A 23,185-nucleotide genomic window follows, 5' to 3' on the forward strand; every position below is an offset into this window, starting at 1 on the left:
ATTTTTTTATGAAAAAATCACTTGAATGATGATCTTAAATAAATATAAATAGTTTTTGGACATTGCTCTATGTGTTAGGGATAGAATACCGCCATCTGTAGGTTTGTGGAAAAACTTTAGGAATTATAGTTAAAGAGAAAGAGAGTGCAATGACCACATTGTCCAATAGAGGTCCATAGGGAAGTTATGCAAAAGTTAAGCTGCCTTTCATCTTTCTTTTATTTGCCCTTTTCCCTCTCTTTCTCATGATTGTTCCATGTTGCATTTGTGCTCTAGTATTTGTCCTTCATTTATGTATGGAATTTTTTCAGATTTATGCCAGTTATGTTGATTTTATTTGCCAGTTTCTATAAAAATGCTCTCTGTTGCAGTCACACACATGTGTGTGTTTGTGTGTGTGTGTGTGCGTGTGTGAACGAGACAGAAAGTTCGTTCCACTTTGTGTTTATGCTCTAGGACCAGATCTTGATATAAATGTAGACATTTTCAGATTTATACTGGATTTAGTTGATTTTTTTTTACAAACAAAGTGAAAAAAAAAGCATTTTTTACATTTTCCCATTCATTGCCAAAATCCAAAAAAATGCTCCAGACACCTGTGTTTGTGTTTGTGTGTGTGTGCGTGTGAGTGAACATGCTTGTTCCATATTGCATTTGTGCTCTAGTATTAGTACTTCATTTATGTATGAAAATCTTTCAGATTTATGCCAGTTTTGTTGATTTTATTTGCCAGTTTCTATAAAAATGCTCTCTGTTGCAGTCACACACATGTGTGTGTTTGTGTGTGTGTGTGTGTGCGTGTGTGTATGATACAGAAAGTTCGTTCTACTTTGTGTTTATGCTCTAGGACCAGACCTTGATATAAATGTGGAAATTTTCAGATTTATACTGGATTTAGTAAAAAAAAATTGACAAAAAAAGTGAAAAAAATGTATTTTTTACACTTTCCCATTCATTTTCAATGTGGGGTCAATCTGACCCCGAGGGACTTAAACGGTAAATTTTTTTTTACACACCTTTAGAACAACCAAATCAAGCCCAGATTTTTTGTGCATGTTTAGATAGATTATTTAGGAAAAGTCACAGAGTCTCATGGCCCTGAGATGAAGGGAACACTTTTAAAAAATGGAGGAAAAGTCCAGTGGGGTCAGCTGGACCCCAAGGGACGATTAAGGGTTAACTCCTTAAGCTTCATGAGCACGTGCACGGGTTGAAGCGCTATTTTTAGCACGAGTGTAATGTTTGTTAATAGATTTAACGTAAAAAAACATTTACAAACAAACCACTTTTGGTTACAAACAAACCACTTTTGTGATTTATTTTCTCCATCAATGTTCATTAAAACATATTTTTTCTGCAATCATACACTATGGGCACATTTTTCTTAGTGGTGTGCCTTTATCCCCATTGTAGCCTTACTTTGGATGGGTCATAAAAAAGACAGTCTGCCTAAACAAATAACACACACACACACACACAAAATGTAACCATTTTCAAATCATTATTGCAGAAATTGTGTAAACATTTATAGTGCAGGGGGGAAAAAGTCTGCGAACCCTTAGATTTAAAAAAAAACCTCAACAAAACATTTCTTGCAATTGCTGGTCAGATGCACAAAGGTCGGGAGGGATTTTTTACCATTCCAACAAAAGTGTTTCAGCTCATCAATAACTTTGGGATGGCTGGTGAGAATCGCTCTCTTTTGAGGTCAATACAAAATCATGATAAATCCAATAAATTGCTTTGTTGTAGGAATTTGAAATAAAAATGTTGTCATTATTTTCAAACGTTCGTGTCTTTCAAAACCTGTTTGCTTTTTTTGTTTGCTGTTCAGTGGAACATAAAATATTTTATTTAGCAACATATCCAAACTTCTCTTCTCTATACAACAAAAGTGAATAGCATTTCAAACTAATTGAGGTAGGCCTAATGATGATGGCGATTAATGGCGGTTCACAGGATATACATTTTCGAGCGAGCCAACCCTTTAACTAGCATTTTCCCTGCCATTTGTCTGTGCTTAAGGTCACTAAAAATGTAATAAGCAACCAACCAAAATGTGTCCTCATGTCTGTGCTGATCTGCATCACCGTTTATTTGCACCCTAACTGGGCTACATGGAAGTTTTGGCTGCAAGTGTGGCATACATCTGTGATTGGATGACACAACTAGCCATCTAACTCTGCTTTTTCAGCACAGCTCCAGGGTCAGGGTGACTGATGAACTTTATTCTTGGTGGAAATGTTCTTTGGATGCCAACAATCTTTTGTATTTTTCTAATAATGGTAGCAGGTAGGGGGTCAGGTAGCTTTGTTGGACACCAGTGAAGACTGATGTCTTGCTCTAAATCGAATCTTTTCTTTCAGTATTTCAAGCTTTCTTATGGTCGTTTATGCATTTGATTAGTCACTATATTTTTTCCACAATGGGATGGTGAGGATGAGGATATGCTGCAAGGAGTGGTTATATACAGTCAGACGATCATTATCGCAAAATAAACCAAGACAGGGTGACCTGGTATCACCCTGAAGGGATTTATTTTGTGATAATGAGTGGCTGCTGCTGTACGTTATTCCACTTGGCTTCTCACAAAATAAATAAATATGTGGACATTACATTTTCAGCTGAGTTAAAATTATTTTATAATTCGGTATATTATCTTAAAAAGCTTCCACTAAGAAAAACATGGCTTGGGACTGCCGGGTCCCTGAAGTAAAAACTTTTTCTCCACATAGGGAAATAGATTTTTAAACGGCAACTTACAAACCTTTAAAGATAGACCTGTTTGTGAGCTCAGAGGTTGTTAATCAATGCTATGCTTTTGTTGAAGTCTTCAGTTCGCAATATTTCAACTTTATTTTTTAAATAATAGGTGGGCGATTAATTTAGGATAGCTGTGTAAAATGTAGCACAGAAACTAACATGAGATGTATTTTTGTTCGAAGGAAAATATAAACTTGGACATTTATATCCTTCTGTATTTAACACTGTCTATGTTTCAGTGTGACTGTGCTTCCCTCTCTCATTCTATTTTACACACACACACACACACACACACACACACACACACACACACACACGACAGTGAGGGGGAGCCTGAATGACACATTGCAGAACTGCTCATATCACAGACGCATGGAATTAAATTCATGAACATACATCCACGCATGTTTGTTTGCATAAATGACTTTGTGGTTGAAATAAAAATAAACATAGACCGCTATAATCTGCTAACGACCTCGCGCGCGCACACGCAAATCCTACTTTAAATAATAATAACTCTTCTTGTCTGTTGGTGCGAGTATGAATGTGTCGGTGGTTCAACTTGCGAATGATAAAAATGAGTCGGCGGTTTAAAAAAAAAGTCTGACATGAGAAAACAATGCTTAATGCTAACTAATTATATGATAGCAAATTAAATGGGTTTCTCCGGCTGTGGGTCGAATAATACTTGGCATTTTGGAGCAAATTAATCCATCACTTAGAAAACCGGCTAGCTAATGCTATTTGGCCTAGGGGTTGTTGTTTAATGTGCTAGGTTTAAAATTACCCTTCTGTTGCAATTTTCGTTTTCAGTGTTTGTCAAGCTAATATGTTTGCATGGGTTGCCTACATGTAGAATTCAGTGTTTGTTTTCAAGGACATTTTTGCTTACCTTTAAAAATAAAATAAAAAACATTGCCACTCGATGTGTCGAATATAAAATGTAGGTCTTGGGACCCAGTTGTGTTCAATGTCAGTGTTTAGAGGTTTAGCTGTAACTGACCAACAGTTATTAAAGCTAACGTTCATTGCTTCATGAATCAACAGCGCCTTCTGCTGGCTGAGACCATCTCCATCTGTTACGCTACAGCAGAATGTAGGCCTTGTCATCTTCTATAGAAGTTACATAACAATTACCCTCTTGAAATGATAAATAGAGCACATCCGTATTGTAAGATAATCAGCTTATGAGAAAATGCGGGCAGGCAAATTCTGAAATTTGAGAGGCACTTGGTGTGCATTGAAAATAATATTGATCTATAAAAGCACCCAGCATGGATGAGTTTGGAATACAATGTTCTTTCAGACAGTTCAGTAGAACACAACGTTCACAGCATAAATAAATATATCGATTCTCTTTGCTTAGTCTATGATAACCGTGTACCTACTGGTTTCGATTCCATTTTGAGTGTGAGATGTTCAGTTCTCACTGAATGAGTATTTATCTTATGATCTTTGAATATTAATTAACTTCATGATATGTGTGAGAATTTTATGCATATTATATAAATAATAAAACATATTAATGTCATGTTATGTATGTTAATTTAAATAGGCCTACATTTTAAAAATCTCTATGCAGCTCTTTAACTAGAACTATGGCGTACAAAAATAATAAAATTTCAGCCAATCCACAAAATGTACGCGATGCCTGTTGTGATGCAATTGGAAGATATGATGCATTTTATTAGCAGAAAATGGCCTTGATTTTAAATAGGGGATATTTTTCCCTTTCAGCAGAACCCTCACAGAAATGTGCCTACCAGCAGGAAGATGATTTTTTAAAAAGCCCTCATTTACCATCAATAGAAGCCTTTTTGTACAAATATTCCCAAAGCTGCTAGTAGAGAAGTTTAAAACCCTGCAATGTCCTGTTTGGTGAAAGTACCCACCCAAGTAGCAACAGTACTGCCAGCCGTACTGACCACAGAGACCACAGTGGCGGAGGCGCAACATATGGACAGTCAGTAGGGCGGCAATCAACCTGGCATCTGGGATTTAAGATTTGTGGATAAACTGAACTGGGACAATTGGAAGAATCTTTTGCTATTAGGCCTCTAGGCCTAATACTGTGCATAGGTGCTCTCACTGTTCTGAGGTATGTTTGGCTATAGTTACTGTCATACATGCAATGGGAGAGATTACAAATAAAAAAATTTGCTTGGTAAATAGCGTGTCTGTGAGAGTTTTAAAAACTGTGAAGTAAAAGCACATTTTTGGGTTGTGTCATTGACCTACTCATAGCTTATGCCAGCTTTACTTAGCCTGAGTGTTATTATTTCCCCTGTAAGGTATTTTATGCCGACAGAGAACAGTAATCAGCACATTTTTGGGCTGTGCTTATTTTTGCAAATGTGTAAGGTTAATGTTGCTCAAAACTGTAGGAAAGGAGTTGACCCTAGGAAAATCAAGCCTAGAGTGGGAACATTTCTGAATCATGTACTCATGATGCACGATAAGCGTGTATGTGAGTGAGAATGTGTGTGACAACCACTCAGGGCAACACACTGAATGATCTGACACTATTAAAAGATGTGCTGTGGGGTCCAGTGGAGCTGAAATCCTGAGATATGTGAGCAGGCTGACTCATACGAGTCTGCACACACACATACACACATTCTTGTACATCTATATTTGTGAGGACTTTCATCGACAATGCAATCTCTAGCTCCTAAGTAACACAACAAAGTAACATGTCAACTAAGTGCCAAACCCGAACCCTTAACCTTGACCCTCAAACAGGCCTTTAAATGGGTCTCAGAAAGTGAGGAGCAGGCAAAATGTCCTCTCTCCGATCATCTATATCTCAAACGGATCCTTTTACTCACACACACACACACACACACTTGAGGACATAACAGACTATTGTTCTAATCTTTTATAGAAAGTGTAGGAAAAAACATAAAAATATATTTTTAAACGTATAAAAGAATACTATATTATTTATATATATATTATATATATATTATATATATATATATATATATATTCATCAAGAAGACAATAAATAAATAAAAAATGACAGTAAAGATGTTTTATAATGTTATTAAAGATTTCTATTTCAAATAAATGCTGTTATAATAATATTGTAATAATATTTCACAATATTACAGTTTTAACTGTATTTTTGATCATATAAATGCAGCCCTGGAGAGTATATAGTGTAGCAAATTATAGCTAAGTAGTACACACATACACACACACACACACACACACACACACACATGAATATTTAATTAAAGTCGCATATATTTCCACTGTGTCCTGGGGACAAGCACAGAATAAAATATGAACAGGAATAATAAAAATGTGTATCATGTATAATAATGTGTATGTGCATAATGAAAGTTTTTCCAAGATGATTAATAAGAACAAGACTCAGAGTAATCTGTATCCCTTTTAATACTGGTAGTATTTGCATTAGATTAGTGATGGTGCATAAAATACGGCCCTGATCCGATGTAATTTACCTCCACTACTGCACAAATAAACATTGCGCTCATTTGCATAGAAACTTTTTCTTTGGTTAGAAAGACATCTTAAAACACAACAGAAATACACAAGAAGAGACCGTCGTAATGGGTCTCATGGCTATCACTTTAAAATGGTGTTGATTAATACTGCCTTTGTGAAACTAAAATTATTAAATGTGAGACAAGTGACATTTAACAGCGGATAAAATATAGCATATTATCATCCCTATTAACACCTTGCGTGAAATTCGCAGCTGTAAATGACATCATACCCATCTAACCCCTTTTATACAGGCATCAGATATAACAATTCTCACCAGAAGAAATATGTCATGATAAAATGTAAATATGCACTGAAGTCTTTGGAGTGAGACATTGTCCTCAAAATACTCTGTAGATACATGCATGCATCAAGACAATGCAGTTCATATTCTCTCTCTCTCTCTCTCTCTATATATATATATATATATATATATATATCAGAGGATCTTGGTACCTATTCATATCATAATCGTACAAAAATCTCTGCTTATTTTGATCTAAAGCCACAATGTGATGCACAATAAAACATATATGCCTGGTTTCACAGTCAAGGCTGAAGCTAGTCCCAGACTTAAATGCATGTTTGAGCCGTCTTAACTGAAAGCAACTTCCACTGACATATCTAAAAATATGTCAGTGCCATTGTTTTGTCTCAAGATGCACATCAGAAATGTTTTTTTCTAAGGCACACATATAAAAGATACTTAAATGTCCTAATTGAACTAAGGCCTACTCTTGGCTTAAGCCCTAAGCCCTGTCTGTGAAACCAGGCCTACATTACAATGTTCTCAAGTATGATCATAGTGAAAGCGCTTTGGATGCAGTTTCTTGTTCAGATCCCAACTTCACGCGCTTAATTCAGCTCTAAACCTGTACCTGTGTACCATCTGTCATCCGCTCAGAGAAAACAAAGCAAACTTCAATAAACATGGCTGTAAAACAGGCTTAAATCTGGGCACCTGTAGACATTTATGTACCCCAGAGCGGGAGCTCTGTGTCATCCTGTAGATCTACACCACCTCCACATAGTTAGCAGGGTAAAGGCCCTCCTTCCCTCCGTCCATCATGCCTCTGCACCAACCCTGATCATCCTCATCCTCAATCTTCAGAAACTCCTCACCTGAACACACACACAAACCGAAAGCATCAGAGGTGGTACACGTACATCATATAGACACATAATATGAATATACAAACACAAAGACAGCTTACCTGCTTTGAAGGAGAGTTCATCTGTCTCCTGTCCAACATAGTCATAAAGAGCTCTGACTCTCACTCCTCCAATCATTACACTGAGACAAGGAGGGAAAACAGACACAGTCAATAAACTAAGCCCTGCATTAAAAATGTTGCAGACCACTCCTACCGTATTATACCTTCTTCATATCACCACTATATCAGCAGACAAGATTTAGCTCTTTTCTAATGTTTGGATAGTTTTAATAATTTTTTTGGTCAAATGATGACATTGAGTTAAAATGTCTAAATTATGACAAAAACATAATTCATTTAAATAAAAAATGTCATGAGACAAAAAGTCAAAATGATTGCATATAAAATGTTATCAAACGAAATTATGAGATACAAAGTTATAATTAATATAACTTGAAATGGACAAAAACATAATTAGCACATGCTGAAATAAGATTAAAAATAGTTATAATTATGACAAAAAGATGATATGAGATTATTATAACATTGTCAATAATGACAAAAATTTAGACTGTCATAATTATCTCAATTTCGACTTAGTGTCTCACAATTCTGGCTCAGTATGTCGGCTCATTTTGATGTTTTATCTCATAATTATGACTTAGTATTTAATCATTTTAACTTTTTGTTCTTTTTATGTCATAATTATGATTTACCAATGCATTATTTTTTTCTGACAGAAGCAGGCTTCCATAGTAATACATTAGAGTACAACATGATCATCTTTTTCCAAACAGAATGCCACATACTATAACATTACCATGATTCTTAGACAGGTTTAAACAGAATTTATCCAAAACTACTGTAAAACATTGTTGCCAGGGCACTTATGTGCCAGTATAATCATGACGATTTACTAACTTAACATCTTATTATCTTATCAATTCAATTCATTGAACTGTATTGTTAGGAAAAGTTCTGTTGTCACGTACACTAATGCTCTTTCAAATAAGTTTTTTTCTCTTTTAAGTTGTTTGTGATAAGCATTTGCCTCAGTTGTGATTCGCAGTCTCCACAGATTTACTCACAATACTGTATATATTTTAGATTTTTGTAAGGTCCGATGATGTTTTGAAATGTCACACTTCATTTAAGTATTGCATATAATAACCACTCAATGTTTGCTACTGTATTTGATTTAAAATCACACTGTTCGAACCCCAATGAATTCCTATGGGATCTAGCTTGTCTGAGCAACAGTAACCAAGGAGGCTGAGCTTCGCAAAGGGTCAATACACAGCAGCAAACAATAACCAGGCCTGAAGTCCAAGTCAGGTTTGTAGTGAATAACAGTCGGGCAGCCCTGTGCTGCAAAAGCCCTGCAGCAAATATCAATGTAGTAAACTGACCTTCTCTCCATCATTGCTGCTTTCTGCTCCACCTCCTTCTTTCCCTTTTTATGCTTCTTGTCTGGAGTCCACTCCTGAAATAGAAGAGAGCGAAAGACAGAGTGAGTGAAGGAGTAAATGTGGGTTTTGGCACAACAGAACGTAGTCTATTTGAAGACGTGCCTCTGTGAGATACATAAATATCACAGATAACAACATAAGCGTCACTCTGACACCCTCGTGAATGCATTAAACTCAAAACAATATCTTAAAAAAACTTATAAAAACTTGCTTTTACTTTGGACATGAGTGATATGAATGCGGCTTATTGCACATTTCTCATGGCTCGTTTGACTTGGGCACGTGGCAACCATCTAGCAACCACCCACAACACCCTAACCTCATGGCAGGCAATCACCATGTAATTCTCAAGTTTTAGTTAATGTTTTAGTTAATGCCAGTATAAATGTATTTGCAATATACCTGAAATTGAGGCCAGTCAGTGGGCATTCCCGGCCCATGTGTATTCTTCCACCAGCGCAAATCCTCCTGCTCGCTGATGGACATCAGAGTGTTATGGAGCTCATTGTACACGGCTTTTATGCTAACAGAGAGAGAGAGAAAACGTGAATAATTCAATCATTGTGAGTAATACTGAAAAATTGAGATTTTGACCAGAATGACCCTTCTCACACACCTGTCATTGTTGGTGACATCCAAATGTCTATGGATGGAAAGGAAAGCCTGTTTAAGGAAGCTTATCCTCTTCCTCTCCTCCTCTTGTGATTGGTCAAAGATGGACTCCATTTCCTCCATGTAGCGCGGAGCATAACGCGTCACTTCCTCAAGAACCTTCTCATAGCGGGCTCGCACCTACACACAGAAATTTGCAGTCAATCAGTCAGATGTGTCGCTCAGTGCTTATGTGACCCTTCAGATTGAGTGTCATCAAAGAATCCTAAAAAAAAGAAATAATTTCCACAAACATATTAAAGGGATAGTTTACCCAAAAATTAAAATTAACCCATGATTTACTCACCCTTAAGTCATCCTAGGTGTATATGACATTCTTCTTTCAGACGAATAAAATCAGTTATATAAAAAATGTCCTGGCTAATCCAAGCATTATTATAGCAGTAATAGTTGCTCTGTATTTGAAGTCCGTAAAAAAATGCATCTGTCCGTCGAATAACGTGCTACACGCGGTTCTGGGGCGTTAATAAAGGCCTTCTGAAGCGAACTCTACTTGATAAAGTTTTAAATATGGATATTTTTCTTACACAAACGCATTGATTCGCTTCAGGAAGCCTTTATTAACACCCCTGAGCCGCGTGGAGCACGTTATTCGACGGACAGGTGCATTTTTTATGGACTTCAAAAACAGAGCAACTATTACTGCTATTATAAAGCTTGGATTAGCCTGGACTGTTTTTATATAACTCCGATTTTATTCGTCTGAAAGAAGAATGTCATATACACCTAGAATGACTTGAGGGTGAGTAAATAATGGGCTAATTTTCATTTTTGGGTGAAAATATATAAATATCCCTTTAAGCAGCACCACATTGATAATAAGAAATGTTTCTTGTGCACCCAATCAACATAATATAATGTTTTCTGAAGGATCATGTGACAATGAAGACATCACAGAAATAAATTATGTTTTAAAATATATTAAAATACAAATTTGACTGTTTTTACTGTATTTTTGATCAAATAACTGTAGCCTGGGTGAGCATAAGAGGCTGTGAGTCTTACAGAACCCAAACATTTCCACGATAGTGTATATACATTAATGAAAACATATTTATATATAACACATTTTTTATAGATATTTACATTAATTAAATGCCACAGATGTGAATGCCAATCACAGATTACGTCACAAGACTAACATGACCAGATTTACATGTGTTAAATTGTCTGTTCTGTTTCCTTTGCACCTGCGTTGGTTTTCCACCTCCTCTCTTTACTGTTGAGTGCTGTAGATTAATTATTTATACATATAGGCCTGGTTTCCCAGACAGGGCTTAGATTAATCCAGGATTAGGCCTTAGTTCAATTAGGGCATTTAAGTTGCTTTTATAAACGTGCTTTAGAAAAAAAAAACATTACTGGTGTGCTTGAGACAAATCTTGAGAAAAAACAATGGTTGCTTTCAGTTAAAACAACTCAAACATGCATTTTAGTCTGGGACTAGCTTAAGCCTCATCAATGAAACCGGTGGCTATTATATGACTGCATCATAACACAGTCTGTAAATATACAGTAAATGTAGGTTTTTTTTCTGCCTCAATGAAACTCTACATTTTCTCTCTCTCTCTTTCTGATAGTTTCCTCCACACAACACTCACTTTCTCTGTCTCCAGGTGAGCCAGTTCGGTCTCTTCTTGGCTCTTCCTCTGTTTCTCGATGGCAATGTCAGGATTGCCTTGGGCATGGGCCTCCCGCTCACGAGCCATGTGTTCCTTGCGACAAGCTTTGTGAAATGCTGACCTGGCCTTCTCTAACTGTCACAAAAAAAACACACATTCAGTGGTCAGACTCATTCAGTATTGCACATTATATATACATTCATTTTCAATAATACAAATGTTCATTATACACCAGTTGTTCCACAGTTACCATAAGTACACATTTGCTTATCCAGAGACAATTTTTTTTGTCTTGTTTTCTCCCTACAATACAGCGAGCAGAAAAAGTTAAATTAGTGAAATTTAAATCCCAAAACTGCATTGCTTTCTACCTTCTTCAGTCTCTTGGCCCAGGGCTTCTGAGCACGTGAAAAACCGGTTTCAAAATCCTGGGACTCCTTGAAACCTCCAAATATCTTCTTATGGAAAGTGTCTTTCTGCCATGTCCGGATGCGATCTCCATCCTCTGACACCAGAGCTCGGCAGATGGAGGAGTGCAGTGAGGAGAGGCGGTCAGCAGAAGAGAGGAAGCACTGCCACGCTTGTAACAGAGATCCGTAAAGAGGACCTGGACAAAGACCAACATATTCATGAAATAAATGAGGGGACCTTTTAGGGTCACAAAAACAAACCCTCTTCATCAGACACTAAACTTAAGATGTAGGCATCTCATGCAAAATGCAGATCCACAGATACTTGATCATATGTGCAGCGGTTCTCCACAAAATGTTATGTTTGAAATGACACTACTCATACTATTTTTTTTCAGTATGCAGTACACATAACAGTACGCACATTTTTGAATGCATTTAAGGGATGCATTTACTAAAATGTGGGAAATACTGTATCCCACATTACTTTTTTCTTATTATTATTATTTACTTATTTGATCATATAAAAGACAAAAATCAGACACATTTTTATATTATATGAATTTAAAAATATTAATATTTATTCCCAAGATGAACTTGTTGAATTAAACATAGTCAAGTCATGTGACAATATGTTTACATTGAGTCTTATAGTTGTTATATTAATTGAATGTAAACATAAATGCAGTAAAACATCTGTTACTTACTGCATGCTATTTTTTTACATTTAGCATGCAGTATACAGTAAGCAATAAGCTTGTATTTTGTTCTAAACATAAAATTTTTTGAAAATGCTAATTTTTATTATAAATAATAACTCTGAACTTGACAACAAAGTGAGGTCATGTCACAATAATTTAGCAATGTTGTTAAGTAAACAAATAAAACATTTATCATTATTTACTATTATGCATACTTATTTTCAAATATAACGCAATATACAGTACATACTGCACAGTAATGCAAAATAATCATCAATTATTTCTGAACTTCATGCGACAATCATTTAGCATTAAGTTAGCATTGTTGTAATGTTGAAAAACAACATAAGCAAACATTACTTAAAACATTTACCATTATTATTGCTAAACATAGTACAAAGTAAGCAATACGTTCGTTTTAGCATCACAGGAATAAATTGCACTTTAAAATATAATAAAATACAAAACAGTTTTTTGAAATTGTAATAATATTTACAATTATAAATATTTACAATACTGTATTTTTGATCCAATAAATGCAGCCGTTGTGAGCATAAGACACTTCTTTCAAAAACATATTTACCAACCCCAAATCTTTGAACGGTATTGTACTGTGCCCAAGTTCTTGATGAAACTGCAGTACTCACTCGCATCCACTAGGGGTTTCCATTTGGTACTCCACTCACTAAGTTGCTGCGCGTACTGTCTCTCAACCCTGGCCCTCTCCTGGAAACATGCCACTATGTCATTACATGCCTGGAAGGCATCTTCGGTCCTCTTTACTGTCCGGTGGTAGTTCCCTGGCTGAGACACAGACAGACAGAACATGTAACTGTAAGGTTAATTGTATAATATAGATGGAAAAGAAAATGAAAGAGCACTTGGCCGTTTAAGAGGTCAAGAATGAGATAATTAATCTATGACACTGGGAAAATGTCCCTCTCTCATCTGAGTGATTGGCCTCATTTCTTTTCCAGCAGGGTCACTGGGTTTGTTTGCATTGGATTGGACAAGTTATCATTATAGCGTAAGCTTTGTTTCTAATATAAACGCCAGAAGACAACATGTGGTGTGGAAAACCAGAGCACAATTCAAATATTATTCCCCTGAAAAAACATCTGTGACTAGATGAGGACAAGCGAGACGAGAGAATTCAGGCCACGGTAAGTGGAGCGTCACGTGGACAGCGCAGTGAAAGGGGTTGATTAACTGCAATAACACGATAAATGAGAGAGAATGAGGGAGGAGGGCGAACATAATGACCATTTCAGAATGGGCGTCGTGTTTGCTGATGTGGAGCGTGTTTTACTATTTTGCTGGCAACCATTAGTGGCTCCCCCACAATTTTATCAATTTATCTCTCTCTTCTACATCTTCCTTTTGTGCTGTTCTTTGTCGGTTCTCTCTCTCTCTCTCTCTCTCTGCTGTGGTTTGCAGCACATATTTTCCCCAGTCTGAGAAAAAAGTAAAAACAGCTGAGGAATCTCAACTCCGGCCAAGAGCAGTGCAGGGCAACACCTGCCAACCAATCAGAGAATCACAGAAACCCAACAAATAACACAATCCCTGTCAAACGAAATATAACATTTAGCTGGACTCAAAGCTGCAGAGTATTTAAACAGGACTGTTTCACTGAACAGACAAGCCTATTTAAAAATCAACCAAGTCTGGCTAAAACTTTCAGCATTTCATCACTGCAATCTTCTGCCAATGCTGTGGTTAACCAATCACAGCGGCTGATGAAAACAAACCCTACTGCGCTCAGTTCTGGTCAGCCGCCAGCCAATTACAAGGTAGGACATGCAACAAAACCCTTGCAGGTGATATCAGTGTGGTTGTTGTAAACTGACTAAACATCAGTGGTCGAAGCATTTCACCGAAAACTGTACTGCTGGCTAAGCTCCAGATGGGATGGCAACTCAGCAAAAAGTGCTCAGGCTAAGAGGAGAGGCGAGGAGAATCTTAAACAGCTTCATACAGCTCTCAAAGCAGTAGTGGGAGCTCTAGATGGCATAGATAATAACAATAAATCACCACAGAAAACTACCTAAAATCCAATAAAATAAAACTCACTTAGACGCTAAATTAAATGCAAATTAGATTTGATTCGATTTTTATCAATGAAAATATAATTTCATGATTTTTTTTTTTTTATCCCAAAAAGTATAGTAAAATCTAAAATTACCTACACTGTAAAAAAAAAAATCAGATTTAAATTGCATCAATTCACAGAAATTAAATTTGGCCAACTGAAAAATTTAGATTGTATTTTTTTTAAAGTGTACTTCGTGGGGACCAGCCAACAGTCCAAAAGAGAAAGAATATAGTTAAATCTATAAATATAATTATATTTATAGATTTAATTATATTCTTTCTCTTTTGGACTAAATATAATTATATTTATATAATAATATTGAATAATGTCAAACAAAAACCTAAAACCTCCAAAAAGGTTTTTGTAAGGATTCTGTGAGGCTTAGAGGATAGAAAATATCATTAGTTCAAAACAAAGACATAGTAATAGTAAATATTATCAAAAAACTATTATCAAAATAATAGTTTGATACAGGAAGTGTATATTTGTGTGTGTAACTAACATCAGGTTGCTCCAAGGGGACTGTCTCTAAAATGAGTAAATCACTTTGGATAAATAACTGCTAAATAACAGCTTGCTATTTGCTTTAAATATAAGTCTGAACATGACAGTTAACAGTGCCTGTATGTAATTATATAGGCAGTATCAACACATAATTACCATTATCAGGATCACTAGAACCTATTAGGAATATTTTATATATATAGCTCTTGTGGGGTGTTCTCGGTCTAGTGGTCAGTATCTATCAAAACAGAATCTATCAAAAGTGGTCCAAGAAAGAAAAACAGTGGTGAACAGGGTCATGGGCGGCCAAGGCTCATTGATGCACGTGGGGAGCGAAGGCTGGTCTGTGTGGTCTGATCAAACAGATGAGCTACTGTAGCTCAAATTGCTTAAGAAGTTAATGCAGGTTCTGATAGAAAGGTGTCAGAATACACAGTGCATCATTGCAGTTTGTTGTATATGGGGCTGCATAACCGCAGACCAGTCAGGGTGCCCATGCTGACCCCTGTCCACCACCGAAAGCACCAACAGTGGGCACGTGAGCGTCAGAACTGGAGCACAGAGCAATGGAAGAAGGTCTGATGAATCAAGTTCTTTTACATCATGTGGATGGACGGGTGCATACGAGTGCATCGCTTACCTGGGGAACACAATTTTTTCTGAGAGTCCTTTAGGTGCCTTTTGGCAAACTCCAGTCATGTGCCTTTTACTGAGGAGTGGCATCTGTCTGGCCACTGTACCATAGAGACAGAGTGACACGCGTCATAATCTGAAGACCACGCCCACCGGGGGGGGGGGGGGGGGCACACACAATCAAACCGTCTCCTAGTGTTGTAGTCAAGACCACCTAGACCGAGACCAAGACCAGCGTGTGCCAAGACCAAGACAAGACCAAGACTTTGTTGGGTTGAGACCAAGACAAGACCAAGACAGGGCGAGACCGAGTCAAGACCAGACCAGCACTCCTTAAATTTATCTAAAAGATCCATATCTACTGTCTGAGAAATTACTTATATTTATTAAATAAATACAATTAGTTATAGTAATAGTGAGACACTATAGCGCTGTTACCAATCAAATCACTGACAATAAAACTCATGGCACAGAAGTTGCATCTGAATTGGTACAATTACATCTGCATAAATAATGTTCAGATTAATTTAACATTAAAACATTAACATGATTGAACAGTCACAGAATCCTTTATTCAACCGATTAGTTCACAGCAGCTGATTCATTTAATAACGAAACGTTGCCGAATTAGCAAAGACAGTTTAAAATGTCATTTAATATTAACTTCTTGTTTATTGAACGTTTGTATAAATCAATATCATTTGCAATCACGCTCATATTCATGAAAACAGCTCTCTTGCTCTTGTGATATTGCTTAATTATATTCTTTGTAATATAAAAAAAACGAAATCTCAGAATTTTGTGGGCATTTATATTAATTTTGGGCATTTTTGAGACAATGCTGCATTGATGTTGAACCCGGCAGCACAGTATCACAAGAAATCACATTATAAAGAAGTTATTGATTGCATTTTAATATGCAAGTTTTACATCAAATCACATTAATGATGTTAAATCAGACAATGCACTGGTGATTTAGTGATATCCCAGCAGGTGTGGTCTTGACCGGTCTTGAGATAAAATCCAGAGTCCTCTAAGTCCGAGACCAAGACTAGACAGAGGAGAAATGCAGTCGAGACCGAGACAAGACCAAGACCTTCAAAAAATGGTCTTAAGACCGGTCTCGAGACCAAGACCGGTCTTGAGTACTACAACACTACCGTCTCCATTGACTGTATTGCGTGAAACGGCCTCCTTGTCATTTTTTACTTCTATGCCAGCAGCTATATCACCCTGTAGCCCAAGACTGGTTTCCCACTGAAGCTAAGCAGGGCTGAGCCTGGTCAGTACCTGGATGGGAGACCTCCTGGGAAAACTAGGAGGGAAAACTTTTTAATAAAAAAAAAAGTAAAAACAGGTTGTTCTTCTGGAAGGTTCTCCTCTCCTCTCACAGAGAAACGCTGGAGCTCTGTCAGAGTGACCATCAGGTTCTTGGTCACCTCCCTGACTCCCTCCCTTCTCCCCCGATCGCTCAGTTTGGCCGGGCGGCCAGCTCTTGGAAGAGTCCTGGTGGAACCAAACATCTTCCATTTACGGTTGATGGAGGCCACTGTGCTCATTGGGACCTTCAATGCTGCAGATTTTTTTTTCTGTACCCTTCCCAAGATCTGTGCCTCAATACAATCCTGTCTCGGAGGTCTACAGACAATTCCTTGGACTTCATGGCTTGGTTTGTGCTCTGACATGCACGGTTAACTGTGGGACCTTATATAGACATGTGTGTGCCTTTCCCAATCATGTCAAATCAACTGAATTTACCACAGGTGGACTCCAGTCAATTTGCAGAAACATCTCAAGGATGATCCGTAGAAACAGGATACACCTGAGCTCAATTTTGAGTGTCATGGCAAAGGCTGTGAATACTTATGTTCATGTGATTTTTGCCCGTTTTTTATTTTTAATACATTTGCAAAGATTTCAAACAAACTTCTTTAACATTGTCATTATGGGGTATTGTTTGTTGAATTTTGAAGAAAAATTATTAATTAAATCCATTTTGGAATAAGGCTGTAACAACAAAATGTGGGAAAAGTGAAGCGCTGTGAATACTTTCAGGATGCACTGTAGGTTAAGACAGAAAGCCTCAGAACATCCTAAAAATAGTACAGTATTTTGCTGCAGTAGAAACATTCTGTATTACTGAGTACTGTTCTCAAACATTTTCTCCTACAATGGTGAAAAACCTACACAACAAATGTAAAAAGGTTATAAAGCTATTAAAAGCTACCGCATGCTTCCCAGCAATATTGGAGAACAGAAAAGCAAACGAATTAAGGAGCTGAGAGACAAAAGCTGAGCTAATTAAAATGGGTGGAGGCACAATGTATGAAATTTATAGAGTGAGATTGAAGTTAAAAAAAACCTTAAACTATGCTGAAATAGTCTCTTTAAGAGGTAAAATAGCTTGACTTGAATTTTATTCTTCATTTGGCTAATAGAGAGTGTTCAGAAGCTTTTGTGAACCATTTCACTTAATGTCCGAACAAATCTTGTCATCTGTTGTTAATCAAGCTGTAGGTGCTAAAACCCAAGTCAAGTTACATCACCCACACTCATTTCTGGTAACACATACTTAACAAAATACATACGTATGTTATTTCTTAGAGGTCCATGACCCTGTCTGACTCATTGCTGTCCTTCCTCCCCTTCTCACTTACCATCCAGAAGCTCTGATTGTTGGCATCCTCAGGGCCTGTCTCTGCCGGGAGCGTTGACATGATGAGTCTGGAATAGAGATATGGCAAACAACATTTTAAAGCATTAAAGGTGCACTCTTTTTCCTCATTAAAGTTTACAGAAAAATACATTAAAATATTACCGTTGAAAATGTTCAAAACCATCTATATTCACATGAGTAACCACCCTGTTATTGTACAATTTCAACTGTGCAATAAATTAATCCTGGCAGACAAATTAACATTGCATTTCAACATGGCATCGACAACTTAAACCATGTGTTAGTGTGTCCTGGTAAACCCTACATTATGGGGACAAATAATGTCCCCAAAAAGAAAAGAAAGAAAGCTTATAAATCATACTAAGTGATGTTTGTTGAAATGTTAAAGATGCAGAATGTTTTCTGTAATGGGTAGGTTTAGGGGTAGGGTTAGGGGATATATACAGTTTGTACAGTATAAAATCATTATGTCTAAGGAAAGTCCCCATTAAACATAAAAACACAATAAATGTGTGTGTGTGTGTGTGTGTGTGTGTGGGCACGTGTGCGTAAATCCACATCCACACCACTAGGTGTCAGTATAAGTCCAAAACGACTGACAGTGACAAACAATACAACAAACTGTTACTGATGCACATTTAGGGCAACAATACTAGTCGTTTTTATATCTTCGTTTGTTGTGAGTTGCAAAATTAGCAATGAACAATAGAGGTCAAGTTTTGCTAGTTCGCGCTATTTGACATGTCAGAAGGACAAAAAGCTGGAATCTATTTCTAGATTGTCTTTTAACAGGCAGACATTAGCCAGATATGTGTGACAGAGCTCAATATTGTACTGTATCTAATAGCATGCTGGGAGGGCGTTGTATTTTACAAGCTTTCTTTTATTTGAACTACAGTTTACGAACTGCGTCACAAAGTGCATGGCTCAAACAAACAAGTTTAATGGTCTTGTAGTCAAGCACGTGAAGAAAGGAGAATAGTTATATACAAAGTTATTTTCTGAGGATCAAAGAGTTTTCTTGATGAAAAATGTTACTGACTATAAAGGGCTTAAAGCAGATGCGAGCGGCTTTGAGAGTTGTAGTGAGACTGCTAGTGCTCAATATTCTCCACTGCTATCTGCCTTGATCCAGAGCTCTGGGATCTGAAACTTGAGCCATCTCAAAATAAACAGGGGTGAAAGTTCACCAACACCAACATACTGTATACTCAAACAAACACACTAGTTCTCTTCTACAACACAAGTTCATGAGCTTGCAAACACTGGCACATGTGGCTGGCCGAAAAGCCCACACGGGCACGTTTGAGCTGCCCCAAACATGCCAGAAACGCACACCATTGACAGCCCAACATGCCTGTGGCCATTTGTTTCTGTTAATGCGATAAACCACATTTTGTCACAAGACATGGAGAGAGAAAAAGATGATGGAGGTGCATGAACAAGCTGTTATTTGTCTCTCTCTCTCTCTCATGGGTCCTTGTCCCTCAGTGCATTATCCTAAATGGTCTCTTGTTATCCCCTTTTCCCACTGCAGGGGTCATGGGTATAGTAAATCACCCTATATTTGAACTTTAACCTCACTTCCTGTTCCCCCTCTGGTCCTCTCCCTCCAGACCTTGTGCTCTCAGAGAATATGAGCAGGGAGCACGAGCTTAAAGGGATAGTTCACCTAAAAATGAACATGCTGTCTTTAATTTCGCATCATGATTTTATTCCAAACCTGTTTGACTCTCTTTGATGTCTGGAAGACAAAAGATGTTTTGAAAAATGTGGTTTGTTGAACAGAGACTGAAGCTTTCAAGCTTCAAAAAGGATGCAAAAACACCATGAACGAATGAATGATTCATACATTCCAAGTTTTATGTAGCTTTGTGTGAGGAACAAACTGAAATGTAAGTTGTTATTAAGTTGGATCTTTGCAATGAAACCATTAATTTTGTTAGGAAAAAATGATCTAAATGGAATGTTCATAAATCAGTTTAATCCAGTTCTTAAAGTTGCAATGTTACGGAAGTAGCTACAGATATTTTCTTCCATATTATGACGTTCATCTAAGTGAAACAGATTGTAGGGCAGGGACTCAATTCATCCACCAGTTGTTGATTGGACAGAACCAGATCTGAATGCAAGCTTGTGGTCGACTGTAAGATTGAGGCATGGTTTGAGAGGACTAAATGTTTGGAGAAGTCCAGGATACGTCAGCAGAGATAAGTCTGTCAATACACTGGAATATTCCGTTATAACATTTTGATTAAAAAAATTACGAGCTCAATAAAAATAAAGTTAAACAAATGTATGGATGAGTCATTCACAATAAGATCAATACGATGCATTTATAAAATAGACTGATTAATGGTTCATTTGCATTTCACGCTGACTAAAGGGATAGTTCACCCAAAAATGAAAATTCTGCCATCATTTACTCACCCTCAAATTGTTCCAAACCTCTATGAATTTCTTTCTTCTGCTGAACACAAAAGAAGATATTTTGAAGAATATGGGTAACCAAACAGTTGATGGACCCATTGAGTTCCATAGTATTTTTCCCCATACGAAAGTCAATTAACAACTCACTGGAGAGGGATAATTTGCATTGCTTTAGTGTTCCAAAGAAGACAGAAAGTCATACGGGTTTGGAATAACATTAGATTAGATTAGATTAGATTCAACTTTATTGTCATTACACAAGTACAAGTACAAGGCAACGAAATGCAGTTTAGGTCTAACCAGAAGTGCAATAGCAGCAAGTGCAGGATATACAACGTTTGCATAAGTGCAGGACATGGATATGTACTGAGTATATATAAATATGTCTATAAATATGTTGTCATGTAGTATGATCTGCAGAGCACATGAGGGTGAGTATGTGATAACAGTATTTTCATTTTGTCGCTGTTTTGATTAAAAGGTTCCGTAACTTTTGAGAGAAGGGAATGACCCATTTCTCTGAAAAGATCATCATGACGTTGCTGTGAATCTCCCTCTTCCCTCCTCTTATTTTCTCCACTTTTTCAAAGCCCCTCAAACCCCCATACCCCTCACCCACCCTGGCTCTCTTTCTCTCTCCTCCCCCTGTCCCCATTTTGAGTGTCACACATAACTCAACACACACCCACACACTGAAGAAATATATAGCAACTTATGAATGCATCAGACAGAAATAGTCTATGAATGCTGCAGAACTCATCAACGCAATGTGATCAAACTTGACACAAACACATCAAGAATAAATGAAGGGCAGAGAAAAAGGAGACAACAAACTCACCTCTAACTTTTCCAGGGAGAGTTTCCTTTTAGTTTACCCTTTTCTTTGTCCAAAGTAACAGATTTCTTCAGATTTTTCCACTTTTAAGGCCACCATATGGTTATGGTATGTTCTGAACACCCTCTTTCTCCTCTTCTCTGTCTTTGACCCGCTGTCAGTGTTTAACGAGGTGGCTTCCTGTCACTTTCTTTCTCTCCTCTCCTCTCCTCTCTCGCTCTCTAGTTCCCCCTCTTTCCGAAGCAGCTGCGGACAAACCAGACTTTTCGCTCTGCAGATCATACTACATGACAACACTCCTCCCTCTCCCCCTCATTTGAGCAGAGGGCTGCTCCTCGCAGTAAAGTAGTAATGAAGTGGGTTCAGTCCAGACAATTAGTGTGGATTAATTTCATTTAAGAATAACCTTAGAGAGACCCAAATCTGTTGCACACTTTTTCTTTTTACTTACCACCCCTAATTGGGTAGAAATATTACATTTTCTGTGTGTCTGTTGTCTGTTGTAACAGCACAATTTATTGCTATCACAATGTACCTACCTCAGAATTGCCCATGGTCTCAGGGTTTCCACACAACAGCTGTCTTGGACATCCAGTGGTTCTTAAAGAGGGAAAAAAAGGGTTTATGTTGGACAAAGTCTATGACGTATTAAAAATGTGGCAGCTGTTATAGGCCTACTGGCAAGAGCCCACCCCAAATATCTCTATGTATAATTCATAACATTTTGAAACTGTATATAATTAACCCTCATATAATCAATATAATTAGACAAAATAATAATAATAATTATTATAAATTACTCACATATTTATGCTGCTTTAAATGTATACCACTCTTGATGAACTATGGTGGTGGGGATAATGCTGTCTAGTTTTTTTTGGGGGGGGGGGGGGGGGGGGGGGGGGGGGGGCTGTGACCTGTATGATTTATTAGTTTTTTCCCCCAAAACTAGCTATCATCGTCTCGTCTTGTCATTAACGTAGTGCATATTTACATATACGAGTAAGCGTATGTTGTATAGCCTACACAGCGAAAATGCCCGGCATTTGACCGAAATTACAGGATCTGGATAGCATCGTAAATGTTTATGGTTGTCATAGCATGTGACACCACATATCATTTTGGTTTTGATAAGATTTTCCCAATAAATAAGAATGAACCCGTCTCCTGTTCATTCCGACAACAAAGCGATTGAACGCAACAAGCTCGTAATCACGACTTCTGAAGTGGGAATTGTGACATTTCCCAAAAAATAAATAAAAATAATGTGACATTTCCGATAGCACGTGAAGGCAAGTCTCTCAAAACCCTTTATAAGCACACCCGCCATGTTTGTAGTTTTTTTAAAAACACTTTTTATTCGTGTTTGTAGTTCTGAAACGTGGGTAAAATTTGTACACGGATCCACACTTAGAAAATCTACCGAAAATAGTAGAACACCCGGGAACTTTTGGCATACTTTTGTCAACATACTATGCTTTGGGGCACGCTTATTGTAATCTCGCATACTATTTAGGATGGATAGTATGCACATTGGGACGCAGGGAATTAGCTTCAGAAATTAACCAGTTTGGTTTTGCGTGATTGCGGGTACCATTTAGAGAAATAATTGTGAATTAAATTAACAATACAAACAAAACGTCTAGAAAGAAAACAGATACATTTCCATCTCCATGTTTATAACTAAATAAGAGTCTTAAAATTGGA

The 23,185-nt window shown here is 37.3% G+C and overlaps 1 protein-coding gene across 1 annotated transcript; it reads right to left on the reverse strand.

Annotated features, from left to right (window-relative positions):
* Nucleotides 1-6,772: 6,772 nt before the first annotated feature.
* On the reverse strand, nucleotides 6,773-22,797 carry LOC307127075 (protein kinase C and casein kinase substrate in neurons protein 3). The gene is made up of 11 exons (XM_079818061.1): nucleotides 22,283-22,797; nucleotides 21,482-22,078; nucleotides 18,194-18,260; nucleotides 12,952-13,108; nucleotides 11,565-11,800; nucleotides 11,173-11,328; nucleotides 9,516-9,691; nucleotides 9,302-9,422; nucleotides 8,840-8,913; nucleotides 7,491-7,570; nucleotides 6,773-7,398 (listed from the first exon to the last, which is right to left on the reverse strand). The coding sequence occupies exons 3-11, from the start codon at nucleotides 18,251-18,253 to the stop codon at nucleotides 7,289-7,291; spliced, it is 1,170 nt and encodes a 389-aa protein (XP_079674187.1). The 5' UTR covers nucleotides 18,254-18,260; nucleotides 21,482-22,078; nucleotides 22,283-22,797; the 3' UTR covers nucleotides 6,773-7,288.
* Between the last annotated feature and the right edge of the window lie 388 nt (nucleotides 22,798-23,185).

This window comes from Gobio gobio (genome assembly GCF_949357685.1).
Source record: "Gobio gobio genome assembly, chromosome: 1".
Classification (NCBI taxonomy): Eukaryota; Metazoa; Chordata; class Actinopteri; order Cypriniformes; family Gobionidae; genus Gobio; species Gobio gobio.